Below are 14,114 nucleotides of genomic sequence, written 5' to 3'. Positions count from 1 at the left end.
AAAAATAAATTTGAAAACTGCGCTCCAGGCCGCAAATTCCACTCTACAGAAATAATTTATACATAGAAACGTAGGAAAATTAGTCTTCTCCCTCACATTCCTCTGGTAAAGCTGTCAGAGTTATAGTTTGGGCGTAGGACGCAAAGATGATCCACCAACACCACCAACAGCCTCATTGGCTCCCATATTAAAAACGCAGGAAGATTTCTGTAGAAAAGGGAGATGTAACAGTTTTTTTAGATCGCTCTAACAAAGCTATTTTTTCATTTTTCTTTAAAAAAAACATATGTAGACGTTCAGGAAGAACTCAGGACGCTCAAAGTGAAGTCGGATCAATGATAGGTATTATGGTTTTGCCAAAAATGCTTTCTGTTCGAGGCCAGAAATTCCAGTCTGTCCACCTCTGTTACGGAACATTGGCAGTTGGTGACAGTTAATTCTGTTGATTGTCTTTGATCTTTGATGTGATTACAGTTACAGATACACACACACACACACACACACACACACACACACACACACATTATGAGGTTAAAGGTCATAGGTTGCTGTATAAATAAATACTTGTAAAGGAATGCTTGTTGTAGGTGTGCTCCTTGTATATTATATAGCATCATAACATTGCTAGTATTAATTGTTATAAATCTCTGAAGAATCTCATCATAGTGTACACACACCGGCACAATTTACCCAGAGGACATTTTCTAGTTTTATTTCTTATTTCGTGTCAGTTGGTTTTTGTAGTTCATCTCCAGGTCATGAATACAAAAAATAGTCTCCTTGCAATTTGGTAAAACAATGCAGTGATTTTAATCTGACAGCCCAGACAGAATAATTACTTTCTGCCAAAAAATGTCTTCCAGATGTGGAGTTTTCTCTCCAGGAGCCCGTAGAGGGGACGACTCTGGTTATAAACTGAGCACAACCAGCCTGTTGGACAAACAACAGGAACCAAACACACACTGACTTCCTCTATAATTAGCCTTCATCACCATCAGCTGTTTCAACCATTCACACAGTCACACTTCCCTCTGTCCACAACATGTGCATGTTAAACCCTGTTCTGGTCTTTGTGTCTGTTGTCTATTTCTTAGTTCCTTTATGTCTTTTTTTGGTCAGTTTGTGTCTTTTTTTGGTCAGTTTGTGTCTTTTTTGGTCATTTTGTGTCTTTTTTGTGTCTTTTTTGTGACTGTTTTAGTCATTTGTGTCTGTTGTTGTGTCTTTCTTTGTTATTTTAAGGCTTTTTTTGGTAATTTCGTGTCTTTTTTGTGTCATTTTGTGTCTTTTTTGTGACTGTTTTAGTCATTTGTGTCTGTTGTTGTGTCTTTCTTTGTTATTTTAAGGCTTTTTTTGGTCATTTTGTGTCTTTTTTGGGTCATCTTGTGTCTTTTTTTTTGTCATTTTGTGTCTTTTTTGGTAATTTCGTGTCTTTTTTGTGTCATTTTGTGTCTTTTTTTGTGACTGTTTTAGTCATTTGTGTCTGTTGTTGTGTCTTTCTTCGTTATTTTATGTCTTTTTTTGGTCATTTTGTGTCTTTTTTACGTCTCTCTGTCCACAACATGTGCATGTTAAACCCTGCTCTGGTCTTTGTGTCAGTTGTCTATTTCTTAGTTACTTTGTGTCTTTTTTGGGTCACTTTGTGTCTTTTTCTGTCATTTTGTGTCTTTTTTGGTCACTTTGTGTCTTTTTCTGTCATTTTGTGTCTTTTTTTGTGTCATTTTGTGTCTTTTTTTGTGACTGTTTTAGTAATTTGTGTCTGTTGTGTCTTTCTTCGTCATTTTATGTCTTTTTTTGGTCATTTTGTGTCTTTTTTACGTCTCTCTGTCCACAACATGTGCATGTTAACCCTCTGGAGTCCATGAAAGCGCCGGAGCACAAGTTTCCATGTTACATTCATTGCGTCAAATCTTTTCACAGCAAAGGTTAAAACCACCTTGATGAAGTGAAACATGTTTTTACTGAAGTTTTTGCAAATCTTTGCACTTTGCATTCAGCATTTTTAATGAAATATTTTGTTTTTAATGTTTATTGTGTGATTTTTGTGTCTTTTATGTGGGTTTTTTTGTATTTTTTTGTGTGTTTTTATGTGTTTTATGTGTTTATAATAAATTAACTCTTAAAACCAGATAAATGAAAGCTGCAGCAGTGATGAACTGGCCCGAGCAGAGTGACCTGATGATTATTTGGTTCTTACCAAGATAAAAAAAAAACTTTAGATTTAGAAGTGTTAGATCATTTATCTGGTTTTAAGAGTTAATTTATTATTTTAAGTGTTCAACATGCTTATTTCTACATTTAATAATATTAATTTAAGAAATCTTGTCAAGGTAAATTATCTGTCCATGCAGCAAGATCATTTCCCTCAGATTTACTGTTTGATCTGGTTTTAGACCTTTAGATTTACTGTTTGATCTGGTTTTAGACCTTTAGATTTACTGTTTGATCTGGTTTTAGACCTTTAGATTTACTGTTTGATCTGGTTTTAGACCTTTAGATTTACTGTTTGATCTGGTTTTAGACCTTTAGATTTACTGTTTGATCTGGTTTTAGACCTTTAGATTTACTGTTTGATCTGGTTTTAGACCTTTAGATTTACTGTTTGATCTGGTTTTAGACCTTTAGATTTACTGTTTGATCTGGTTTTAGACCTTTAGATTTACTGTTTGATCTGGTTTTAGACCTTTAGATTTACTGTTTATCTGGTTTTAGACCTTTAGATTTACTGTTTGATCTGGTTTTAGACCTTTAGATTTACTGTTTGATCTGGTTTTAGACCTTTAGATTTACTGTTTGATCTGGTTTTAGACCTTTAGATTTACTGTTTGATCTGGTTTTAGACCTTTAGATTTACTGTTTATCTGGTTTTAGACCTTTAGATTTACTGTTTGATCTGGTTTTAGACCTTTAGATTTACTGTTTGATCTGGTTTTAGACCTTTACATTTACTGTTTGATCTGGTTTTAGACCTTTAGATTTACTGTTTGATCTGGTTTTAGACCTTTAGATTTACTGTTTGATCTGGTTTTAGACCTTTAGATTTACTGTTTGATCTGGTTCTAGACCTTTAGATTTACTGTTTGATCTGGTTTTAGACCTTTAGATTTACTGTTTGATCTGGTTTTAGACCTTTAGATTTACTGTTTGATCTGGTTTTAGACCTTTAGATTTACTGTTTTATCTGGTTTTAGACCTTTTTACAGTGTAAACTGTTCTGTAGAACAGAAACGTTGAGCCAGTCTGTGAGTATTTCAGCTCCTCCTGCCAGGTTTCAGTGGTTAAAAGCTTTTATTTTGTTATATATATTGTTGTGGGTCTGTCTAAAGCGCTCCGTCAACAGCTGCACAACATTCCTCAGTAACACGGAGCGAGAGATGAGTCAGCAGCAGGACGTGTTTCTGGGAATGCTGCTGCACCTTTTTGGTATTTGGGTTGAAGCTTCTGGTTGGAAAAACAATTATAGTGAAGAGCTGGGCAGATATCCAGCTGGAGGAACAGAAAAATGTCATGCTTCTTCTGACTGAAAGACTCAAAGCCACAGTTTGAAAGCCGTTTGTGGTTCTTTGTCACTGTGAAACACTATTTAATGTTTGACAACATGAGAAAAAAAAACGTTTTTTACAGAGTAAATCCTTTAATGGTGATGAATATGAGATGATAAATCCTTCTGGTTTTCCCTTTAGGAGACAAACAGAATCTTTATTTACCTCCAGTTGGTTTTGTGTGCACACTGTAAAAAATCAAAAACTGCATGAGAAATAGGACGTGAAATTAAACATTGTATATCGTATATATATATATATATATATATATATATATATAATATTTATATATATATATATATATTGTAGCAGACACGTTTAATCACCGTAAATCAAGGAATTGTACAAAACTTTTGAAAAACTGTTTTTGTGTCTTTTTTTTGTCATTTTACATCTTTTTTGGTCATTTTGTCTTTTTGTCATTTTATGTCTTTTTTGGGTCATTTTGTGTCTTTTTTTGGTAATTTTACATCTTATTACCAAAAAAGACACAAAATTATTTTGAAAAGACAAAATTTCCCAAAAAAGTAATTAACGGGACCTTCCACACACAACACGTAAAGTGCCATTCATATAAAACGCACATTAAATTTTCATATCAAGGGGGGGGCCACAAAATATCGTCACGAGGGCCACAATTGGGCCGCGGGCCGCCAGTTTGAGACCCATGCCAGCTCAACAAAGAGCTGAAATCACTGAACTACCATAGCTTGAGCCTCTTTCCTTAAATGAAGAGCGCCATCTAGTGGACTCAGAAAATAAAGACAATGGTTTATGAGGCTTCACTGGGACATCACTAACTATAAGTACGAATTTTGACCAAAAACCTGATTTTCTAAACTTCTACACGTAATATTGGTGACGAGAACTAACGAAGTGGTTCCATGTCACAATGTTTCAGACTCTTCTAGACTCGTTTTGTCTGAAACAAAATACCAAATGCAGCAGGTTTCTCCTCTTGGTGCTACGCTAAAGATATGAAATGTGGAAGTCAGCAGGTTAGTTAGTTAGGTAGTTAGTTAGTTGGTTGGTTGGTTGGTTGGTTGTTTGGTTAGGTAGGTGGTTGGTTGTTTGGTTGGTTGGTTGGTTGGTTGTTTAGGTGGGTTGGTTAGGTAGGTGGTTGGTTGGTTGGTTGTTTGGTTGGTTGGGTTGGTTAGGTAGGTGGTTGGTTGGTTGGTTAGGTAGTTGGTTGGTTGGTTGGTTGGTTGGTTAGGTTGGTTGGGTGGTTGGTTAGTTGGTTAGTTGGTTAGTTGGTTAGTTGGTTAGTTAGTTAGTTGGTTAGGTAGGTGGTTGGTTGGTTGGTTAGGTAGGTGGTTGGTTGGTTGGTTAGGTTGGTTGGTTGGTTGGTTGGTTGGTTGGTTGGTTGGTTAGGTTGGTTGGGTGGTTGGTTGGTTGGTTGGTTGGTTGGTTAGTTAGTTCGATTTCACAACCCAACAGTCTGTTAGGTTCATCTGAATCAGAGTGAAAAAGACCTTTATGTTTTTTATATTTACTACCAAACAAACTTTAGAGCTGATTTAGTTTCTTCACAGTGACGTCTATGAGCTGCTGGCTGGAGAATCTCAGCTTTGTTTTATTGTGGACGAATGGTTTTACGAGACTTTTCCACCTCTGATGAATGTGAAAGTGTAATTAATGAGTCATGATGTCGGGAAGATTTACTAACGTAGTGTAAGTGGAGTTACGCTACATAAAGTTTTATTTCAGCAGGTAGAGAATCTACCGCAGCGTGTTTTTAACTTCTACACGTAATATTGGTGACGAGAACTAACAAAGTGGTTCCATGTCACATGTTTCACTCTCTAGACTCGTTTTGTCTGAAACTTGTTGCTCCAGCTGGTTTCTCCTCTTGGTGCTACGCTAAAGATATGAAATGTGGAAGTCAGCAGGTTAGTTAGTTAGTTAGTTAGTTAGGTAGTTGGTTGGTTGGTTGGTTGGTTGGGTGGTTGGGTGGTTGGTTGGTTGGTTGGTTGGTTGGTTAGTTCGATTTCACAACCCAACAGTCTGTTAGGTTCATCTGAATCAGAGTGAAAAGACCTTTATGTTTTTTATATTTACTTCCAAACAAACTTTAGAGCTGATTTAGTTTCTTCACAGTGACGTCTATGAGCTGCTGGCTGGAGAATCTCAGCTTTGTTTTATTGTGGACGAATAGTTTTATGAGACTTTTCCAACTCTGATGAATGTGAAAGTGTAATTACTGAGTCATGATGTCGGGAAGATTTACTAACGTAGTGTAAGCGGAGTTACGCTACATAAAGTTTTATTTCAGCAGATAGAGAATCTACCACAGCGTGATTTTACTGTTTAACGTCTACAGACTCTTTCCCATGATGCTTCACTTCCTCCACTTTAAACACAAACCATGAGGAGCCTTTTGGCTCTCACTAACCTGGTAACAGTCAGTAATCCAGATAAACGTTTCATGGGAAGGTGTTTTGTTTGAGCAGCATGTGGAGACATTTAACCCTTCAGAGTCCACAAAGCTGCAGCTCTTTGGCTTCTTCTTCACACTGCAACGTAGAAACCTTCAGCAGCTAAAGTTTTGGCTTTTACACAAGTTTTCATGTCACATTTAGTGCGTCAATATTTTTCAGCAAAGGTTAAAAACACCTCGACCAAGTATTAGTTTTTGCAGGTTTTTCACATTTTGCAGTTTGCATTCAGCATTTTTAATGCAATATTTTGTCTTTAATGTTTTTTTTGTGATTTTTGTCAGTTTTTGTGTGTTTTTATGTGTTTTATGTTTGTTTTTATGTGTTTTTTTGTCATTTTTTGGTATGTTTTTTGTGTGTTTTTGTTTGTTTAATGTGTTTTATTGTGTTTTTTTGTAATTTTTAGTGTGTGTTTTTTGTGTGTTTTTATGTTTTTTTTAATCATTTTTTGTGTGTTTTTTGTGTGTTTTTATGTGTGTTATATGTGTTTTTTGTGTGTTTTTTGTGTTTTTATGTGTTTTTTTATCATTTTCTGTGTGAGTTTTTTGTGTGTTTGTGTGTGTGTGTTTTATGTGTTTTTTGTCTGTTTTATGTGTTTTTTGTCATTTTTTTTGTATGTTTTTTTGTGTGTTTTTTGTCATTTTTTGTGTGTTTTTATGTTTTTTTTGTCATTTTTTGTGTGTTTTTTCGTGTTTTTACCTATGTTTTTTTCAAAATTTTTGTGTGATTTCTGTTAAGGAAATGTATATTTTTTCTGTTTTTTTGTGTGTTTTAAGTGGGTTTGTGTGTTTTGTGTGTGTTTTTGGTGTGTTATTGTGTGTTTTTGTGTGTTGAAAATGTTGATCCAGTAAGTTTACATGAAAACAATAATAACCAGGTCATATAGGTGAAGTTGTGCTGAAAACATTGATACTCCAAAGGGTTCAACAAGAAGCTGTGTAACTTTTGAATCAGTTTTTGGTTCTATGTGGTTTTAAATTGAACTTTTATTGATCTAAAGTATCTGGTGGCCTGGACTCGTTACTATTACCTATTACTACCTGCAGTTTAAATCTCCTGGTTTCTGCTCTGAAGGGTTTTTTGCTTAATGCACTGAGTGAAAGTCTCCACAGCCAACCAGTTATTACATAACTGCAGGGAGAACCCATTAATTATCTTTAATTAATCATTAGGTTTGTATTACAGTTAATTGAGGGATTAAAAGCAGCTCTGCAGGAAGAACTGTACGTCTGTTGGTCTGACTGTCGTTTCTTCCTGAACAATGACGCTTTAAATATCAGAGAGCAGCAGGAGAAAGGTTAATGTAACAACAATATCTGGGATTATAAGGTCTGAAGAAGCCTCTGTTGAATGGAGATTTAATGAGAGAGAAGTTAACCCTGTGGAGTGTCCAAAGCTCCAAATAATCCAGACTTGTTGACTCCATCCAGACTAGAAAACAAAGCAGCGTGGAGCCCTACTACTAAAATTTACATTTTATGTTGGACTAAAGGACTAAAAAAGACACAAAATGACCAAAAAAGACACACAAAAAGACACAAAATGACTAAAAAATACACAAAATGACTAAAAAAAGATACAAAATGACCAAAAAAGACACAAAATGACTAAAAAAGACACAAAATGACTAAAAAAAGACACAAAATGACTAAAAAAAGACACAAAATGACAAAAAAAAGATACAAAATGACCAAAAAAGACACAAAATGACTAAAAAAGACACAAAATGACCAAAAAAGACACAAAATGACTAAAAAAAGACACAAAATGACTAGAAATGACTCCAAGTCTCTAAAGCTCCAAATAATCCAGACTTGTTGCCTCCATCAGAGTATAAAACAAAGCAGCGTGGAGCCCTACTGTACATTTACCTCTAAAGTTCTGGCTGTGAACTCCATGAGGCCAGTTTCAGTTTGATGACGATATACCAAGTAAAACTGGAGACAAGCTCAAATAGATTTAGTATCAAATGATAGAACTGGATGGAACCCTCTTATATGGTAGATTTGACACATTTGGTCACATTTGATACATTTAAAATTCTTTATTGAGCATGATAGTGTTTTGAAAGTAAAAAAAAAAGATTCAAAATCACATTTTATGTTGGACTAAAGGACTAAAAAAGACACAAAATGACCAAAAAAAGTGTTTTATCTGTGTTTCTGTGTGATTTTTGTACAAAAAATTGTATGTTTATGTGTATTGTTTAATTTATTTGTGTGTTTTTTTGTGGTTTTTATGTGTGTTTTATGTTTTTTTGTGTGTGTTTTTGTGTGTTTTTTGTGTGTCAAAATGACTTGATAATAATGAGGTTGAGCTGATAAAGATGATAGCAGCATAACATGGTGATCATTATTTAAGTTTATATACAGACAAAATGAAAAAGAGTCAAAAACCAACAAAATAGCCCCAAACTCCAGAGGGTTAACCCTATAAATAGATAAATAAATAGTAAATAAAGAGACTTAGTGTGAATGTGTGTCTCTTCATCATCAGCTAACAGAAGCTACAGCTTCTATAATGAGCCAATCATCTCTAATTGATGATTATCGGACATCAGGAAGCTCCTGATTGATTGATTGATTGATTACTGAGGGCCGGACACATCTGCAAAGCTCTGGAAATGGTTTGTCCCCAAAGCTCTGATGAGCTGCTGGAGGTGGAAACAGACTCCCAGGTCTTTGGACCAGGTCTTTGGACCAGGACCATGACCAGGTCTTTGTTCTGCAGGCTGGAAACCACCAGTAGGACCGGATCATTTCCCAGCAGGCAGGATCTTACTGATGCACTAACAGCTCTTTTTGCACTAGACCTTGATTGTTTGCTTTCATTCTTCCTGTTAGTCACTTTGGATAAAAGCGTCTAAAAGCTAAATGACTAAATGTAAATGTAACGAACCTGTATGACAAAATCTGTCTGTCATTTTAGAAGAAAATGGAGCTGCTGATAGCTGGCAACTCATAGAAGTTACCATGGCAACTACCACGGCAACTACCACGGCAACTCCTATCACGTAGAGGACAGACTACGCCGTAGTTTACTCTTTTAGAAGTGAGTTTTGTTTCCGGTTTGCAGCCTCTTCCTCTCTACCTGACCTACGATTCAGACCAAACAACACCGTAGAGTGGTTTATTCCCCAAACCAGCTGATGAAAACATGCTGAATTTACGTTTCTTTAAAGTTAGCTTCACAGTTGAATGGATAATTGAATTGAAATGAATTTGTGCTGTAACTATTTCTGTACGAACAATAGTTTTCCATCCCATTCTGTCTAAGCCATCACCTATGAAGAGAATTGAAAATCTAACCCACTTAACATCAACAGTTTACACTGTAAAAACCAACTGACAAAAATAAGAAATAAATAACTAGAATTAAGCAAAAACATGCTCCAAACAAGTCAAATTATCTGCCAGTACAGTAAGTTAATGTTTCTTTGTAAGAATTCATTAAATAAGTAAAAAATATCTTCTGGATAGGCACTAGAATAACCAATGATATGTTAAAATAAATCCAAATATACTTATTTTGAGCAATTGTGGCTTGAATAGCCCAACTGTAGTAACATTAAAATAAGCCAGAAATACTTGAAATGAAGTAGAAAATGCTTTTGAAATAGCATTCAAACTACATAGACCTAAAACTCTCAACTGGAGCCAATATTTTAGGTAAAAACTCACCATATTCAACAGTTGAATAGATTGAAAAGCATGAAAAAGCTCACAATGTCAATCCTAAAAACAAGTCTTTACACAATAAGATAATTACAGAAGCACATAATAGTAATAATAATAATTGAATACGCACATAAAGCTACACTGTAAAAAATGTTGGTAGAAATTACAGTAAAAAACTGTCAAATGACATCAGAAATAGGGCGTAGAATTAAAAATTGTATATCACCGTAGTAGACACTTTTAATTTCCGTAAATCTAAGAATAGCACAAAACTTTAACTTTTACTGTCGTAAACTAGGAAAATAACAGTATTGCTGTAAAAACATTTTCATGTAAAATTAATGGAAAAATACCATAATGTCAAAATGACGCCATTACTCTAAAAATAACGGGATTATTCAGTTAATATTAGTAGTAGTCTAAATTACAGATATTTACATTTAAATTTACAGTAGAAAACCCACTCACTGTATTTTTTACGGGGATATTCTGGCAACCACAGCTGCCGGTATTTTACCGTGAATTAAACAGATGAATTTTTTCAGTGTATGGTCAGTAGGTAAATTATACTCAAAACAAGATAATTATATAAGAAGAAATACTTGGTAAGCTCCATGATTTTTGCAGTGTAGTGGAGAAACAGACACCAAACATGCTGGAGACATGAGGGAGAATTCAGAGGTTTTAATTCTCAGATCTGCAACAATTTAAATATAGATACACAGATATTATATTACAGCTAGGTGTGAGGCAGGTGGAGGTGTGGTGGTGGTCCTAGACCTCCCAGCAGGGCCGGTAGACGCGTCCCACCATGCACCTCATGGTGTCCCTCCTCAGGATGGGGATGTTCAGGTCCTGGTCTCGGTGCTCCACCACTTGGCTGTTGTCGTCCGTTCTGCGTTTGTAGAGCGACAGACCGCCGTGGAGCGGCCTGAGGTCCCTCCAGACGCCGGGGTCGGCGATGACGAAGACCCTGGGCCCCCGGCTGCTCTTCAGCTCCGCCTCGCCCAGGACGCCGCTTTCTGCCGCCTCGTCGCCTAGCAACGAGGCGAAAGCATCCTGCTCCAAGGAGCCGTCGTCGGCCTTGACCACGGGTAACGCCTCGGAGAGAGAAGAGCGCTCCAACAAGAGCGCCGCCGAGAAGAGGACGCACACCAGCGACTGTCTCATGGTGGAGATGTTGGTCAGCTCTTAAAAACAAGGGAAAAAGTACAAATATTAGGTGTGTTTTACTTAAAAATATCAAAATTATCTGCCAGTGGAACAAGAAAATTTGTCTTGTCAAGACTTTCCAAAACAAGTAAAAATATCTAATCTCATACTCAATCTCACACATCAAAGCATCAAAGGCGTTGGTGTCGACCAATCAGAGCAGAGCAATCAACAGAATTAACTGCAGCTGTAGAATGTACCGTTACAGTGACAGCAGCCAGAGGTGGACAGACTGGAATTTCTGGCCTCCAACAGAAAGCATTTTTGGCAAAACCATAATACCTATCATTGATCCGACTTCACTTTGAGCGTCCTGAGTTCTTCCTGAACGTCTACATATGTTTTAAAGAAAAATGAAAAAATAGCTTTGTTAGAGCGATCTAAAAAAACTGTTACATCTCCCTTTTTCAGAAATCTTCCTGCGTTTTTAATATGGAAGCCAATGAGGCTGTTGGTGGTGTTGATGGTGCATCTGTGCGTCCTAGAAGACTAATTTTCCTACGTTTCTATGTATAAATTATTTCTGTAGAGTGGAATTTGCGGCCTGGAGCGCAGTTTTCAAATTTCTTTTTTGACAGTTTTTTCTCTCCCTCTACACTCTGGTGATGATGTCACACACTGTGACACGAACATTCCGTGCAATACACACCCATTATAATCTCAGAATTTCTCCAAAAATGATCATGGTCATTGAACAGGGATTGATAAAAAACTATATGACCTATCGAAACGTGGATTAATACACCGATACACAAGACTTGTGTCTACTGTTTAAAGTTTAAATGGAGTCTCTAGGTGAAATTATGCCGGAGAAGTAGACGTTTAAAAATCTCCAATTATTGTTCTTTTTCGCTCATTTTTTTCAGCCATCCCATTCACTTCAATGCAAAATTTTGGGCAGTTTTTCGTATTCTGTAGAGAAAAGTAATAGCACACCGATCCCGATCAAACCGCACGTTTTGATATATAATTTATCGTAGCGGGATGAAATTGCGTCTGGAAGAGGAAGAAGAAAAAAACCACAGTATAACAGTAGTGCTCGGTGAGATTGCCCCGTGGCCCTAACAAGTGACTTTTTCTTGATTCTAATGAAATACACGTTAGACACAAAAAGACACAAAATGACAGAAAAAAAAAATACTTAAAAAAGACACAGACTTACAAAAAAGACACAAAATGACTGAAAAATACACAGAATTACCAAAAAAGACAAAATGACCAAAAAAAGACACAAAATGACCATAAAAGTAATTACAGGGACCTTCCACACACAACAGGGTAAAGGTCCGTTGATATAAAACTCACATTAAACCAGACGGCTTCCTGGACGAGTTTCTCTCCAAAGCTGTTGCTCCGTTCGTCGTTCTGACCCAAACATCGTATCTATCGGCCTCTTTTATATCGTTTGGGGCGCTGGAGCGGCCACGTTGGACCTTTTGTCATCGTAACGTCTCCTGTTGTGTTCAGGAAATGACTGAAAGCATTAAAAAGTGAAAACAGTTGGGAGGAACTCTAACAGTGTTCAAGAGTGTTGTTTTGGCCGAAAGTTAATTAAAAGAGTCTTCAACACGGTGGCAGATATGAGTCTCCTGATGATGAAACAGTGTGAACTCTTTGAGCAGGAGACACCAGAAACAACATTAATCCTAATTAGTGCCCTTTAAAACAACAAGGAGGAGGGATTAGTCACCCGAGAAGCTCTTTGTGTCAGATACTAGAGATCAGGATGCTGTCCTTGGTGGAACAATGTTCAATAAGGGATTTCACCTGGATTAGTGCAAGAAAAAGCTAACAAATGATTTCTGAAGTGTGTGTGTGTGTGTGTGTGTGTGTTCGTGGCAGAAGCTCCTTGCTGACGTTCATGGACGAAATGTTGGTTTCAGAGGTGGAGGGACACAAGTATCTTTAATAAAAGTCAAACTCTTTCACTTCACTGTGTTTTCTACTAGTTCTTCTAGTTATTAGGGCCTCGGGGCAATCTCCCCAGCACTGGTCCCATCCAGCAATATATGTAGGGACCAGTGCTGCACTACTGTTATACTGTGGATTTCTTCTTCTTCCTCTTCCGGGCGCAATTTCATCCCGCTACAAGTCCTACAACTTGAAGAGTTGCAGGACAAATTATATATCAAAACGTGCGGTTTGATCGGGATCGGTGTGCTATTACTTTTCTCTACAGAATATGAATTTTTATATGTTAACATATATATATATATATAAATATATATATATATATATATATATATATATATATATATAAACATATAAACATATGTAGCTGTTCAGGAATAAGTCAGGATGCTGGATGGTTTTGCCAAAAATGCTTTCTGTTCGAGGCCAGAAATTCCAGTCTGTCCACCTCTGGCTGCTGTCACTGTGGTGGAACATTCCACAGCTGTTAATTCTGTTGATTGCTCTGCTCTGATTGGTCGACCGCAAAGCCTTTGATGCTTTGATGTGATTACAGTTACAGATACACGCACACACACACACACATGCGCGTGTAAGCGCACACACTCCTCCAGATACACATGTTTCACACACGCACACACACACACACACACACACATTTTGAGGTTAAAGGTCATAGGTTGCTGTATAAATAAATACTTGTAAAGGAATGCTTGTTGTAGGTGTGCTCCTTGTATATTATATAGTATCATAACATTACTAGTATTAATTGTTTGAAATCTCTGAAGAGTCTCATCATAGTGTACACACACCGGCAGTAGTGGCCCTTTCACTATTTACCCAGAGGACATTTTCTAGTTTTATATTGTTTCTTTTAAATTTACTCTTCCCTTTTTTGGTTTGAACTTTTGTAAAGCATGTAGCAAAAGATTATCAAACATTATCACCCAATTGTGTGTTCTCCTCCTGCATCTCTACTATCCGTCACCTGACTAAAATATATTGATGCGTGACATGAACAGTGAATTTGCGGCGTAACAATCATCAGTTTTGATGATACGGTTATAGAGGAAAAAACGTAGTTTCACAATTATCATGAGTATGGATATGTATGGAGTATGGATGTATAAAATCACATTTGTAATCCGACAAAAACGAGAAAAAGATTATTCCATGCTGAAGTGTGAGAAAGTGAAGTTGGTAAGTGTTTTTCTTGTGGAGGAACCAGTGGATCTGCTCTGAGGCCCAGAGGTGGAAGATGATTTGATCTCTTGGCGGACGGCAGCATAATTACAATTCTAGCTAATTATGATGCCAGATGGGAGCTGAAGCTCTGCACA

General features: G+C 36.7%; 1 protein-coding gene across 1 annotated transcript; it reads right to left on the bottom strand.

The window, feature by feature from the left end:
- Positions 1-10,323: 10,323 nt before the first annotated feature.
- pmchl (pro-melanin-concentrating hormone, like) lies at positions 10,324-12,629 on the bottom strand. The gene is made up of 2 exons (XM_059358155.1): positions 12,169-12,629; positions 10,324-10,841 (listed from the first exon to the last, which is right to left on the bottom strand). The coding sequence occupies exon 2, from the start codon at positions 10,819-10,821 to the stop codon at positions 10,426-10,428; it is 396 nt and encodes a 131-aa protein (XP_059214138.1). The 5' UTR covers positions 10,822-10,841; positions 12,169-12,629; the 3' UTR covers positions 10,324-10,425.
- Between the last annotated feature and the right edge of the window lie 1,485 nt (positions 12,630-14,114).

This window comes from Centropristis striata, chromosome 19 (assembly GCF_030273125.1).
Source record: "Centropristis striata isolate RG_2023a ecotype Rhode Island chromosome 19, C.striata_1.0, whole genome shotgun sequence".
Classification (NCBI taxonomy): Eukaryota; Metazoa; Chordata; class Actinopteri; order Perciformes; family Serranidae; genus Centropristis; species Centropristis striata.
Note: the sequence above shows the minus strand (reverse complement) of the source record. Positions and strands in the feature narration are given on the sequence as shown.